Below are 293 nucleotides of genomic sequence, written 5' to 3'. Positions count from 1 at the left end.
ATCAAAACTTATTTGACCCACACACCTTCCACTCCGGTAACTGACTCAGCACTTTTAATCTCTCTTCCACTTCTGCAAAATCGCTGCATCGGAAAAAGCGCAAAGTCTCTTTTGAGATACTGAACTTTGTCACTGTATGGAAAGAGATGAAATGATTTATCATTATTCTTTGCAAATAGTAAAGATTATAGTAAGAAAAACCTGGAAAAGGTCAAAAGTAGATTAAAATATAACATTCTAGAAAAGAGATCTCACAAAATATGAAATAATGCTTATAGAATAAGTGTGTACAT

At 32.8% G+C, this 293-nt stretch overlaps 1 protein-coding gene across 3 annotated transcripts in view; it reads right to left on the bottom strand.

The window, feature by feature from the left end:
- The window catches only part of LOC119592699, a 17,142-nt gene that overhangs the window by 5,870 nt on the left and 10,979 nt on the right, over window positions 1-293 (bottom strand). For all 3 annotated transcript variants that reach the window (XM_037941620.1, XM_037941621.1, XM_037941622.1), the window contains exon 9: window positions 26-132. In XM_037941620.1, coding sequence (XP_037797548.1) covers window positions 26-132 — 107 coding nt within the window. The remainder of the gene's footprint in view (window positions 1-25; window positions 133-293) is intronic.

The sequence above is a fragment of the Penaeus monodon genome, chromosome 30 (genome assembly GCF_015228065.2).
Source record: "Penaeus monodon isolate SGIC_2016 chromosome 30, NSTDA_Pmon_1, whole genome shotgun sequence".
Taxonomy (NCBI): Eukaryota; Metazoa; Arthropoda; class Malacostraca; order Decapoda; family Penaeidae; genus Penaeus; species Penaeus monodon.
This window is presented reverse-complemented; position numbering and strand designations above follow the sequence as displayed.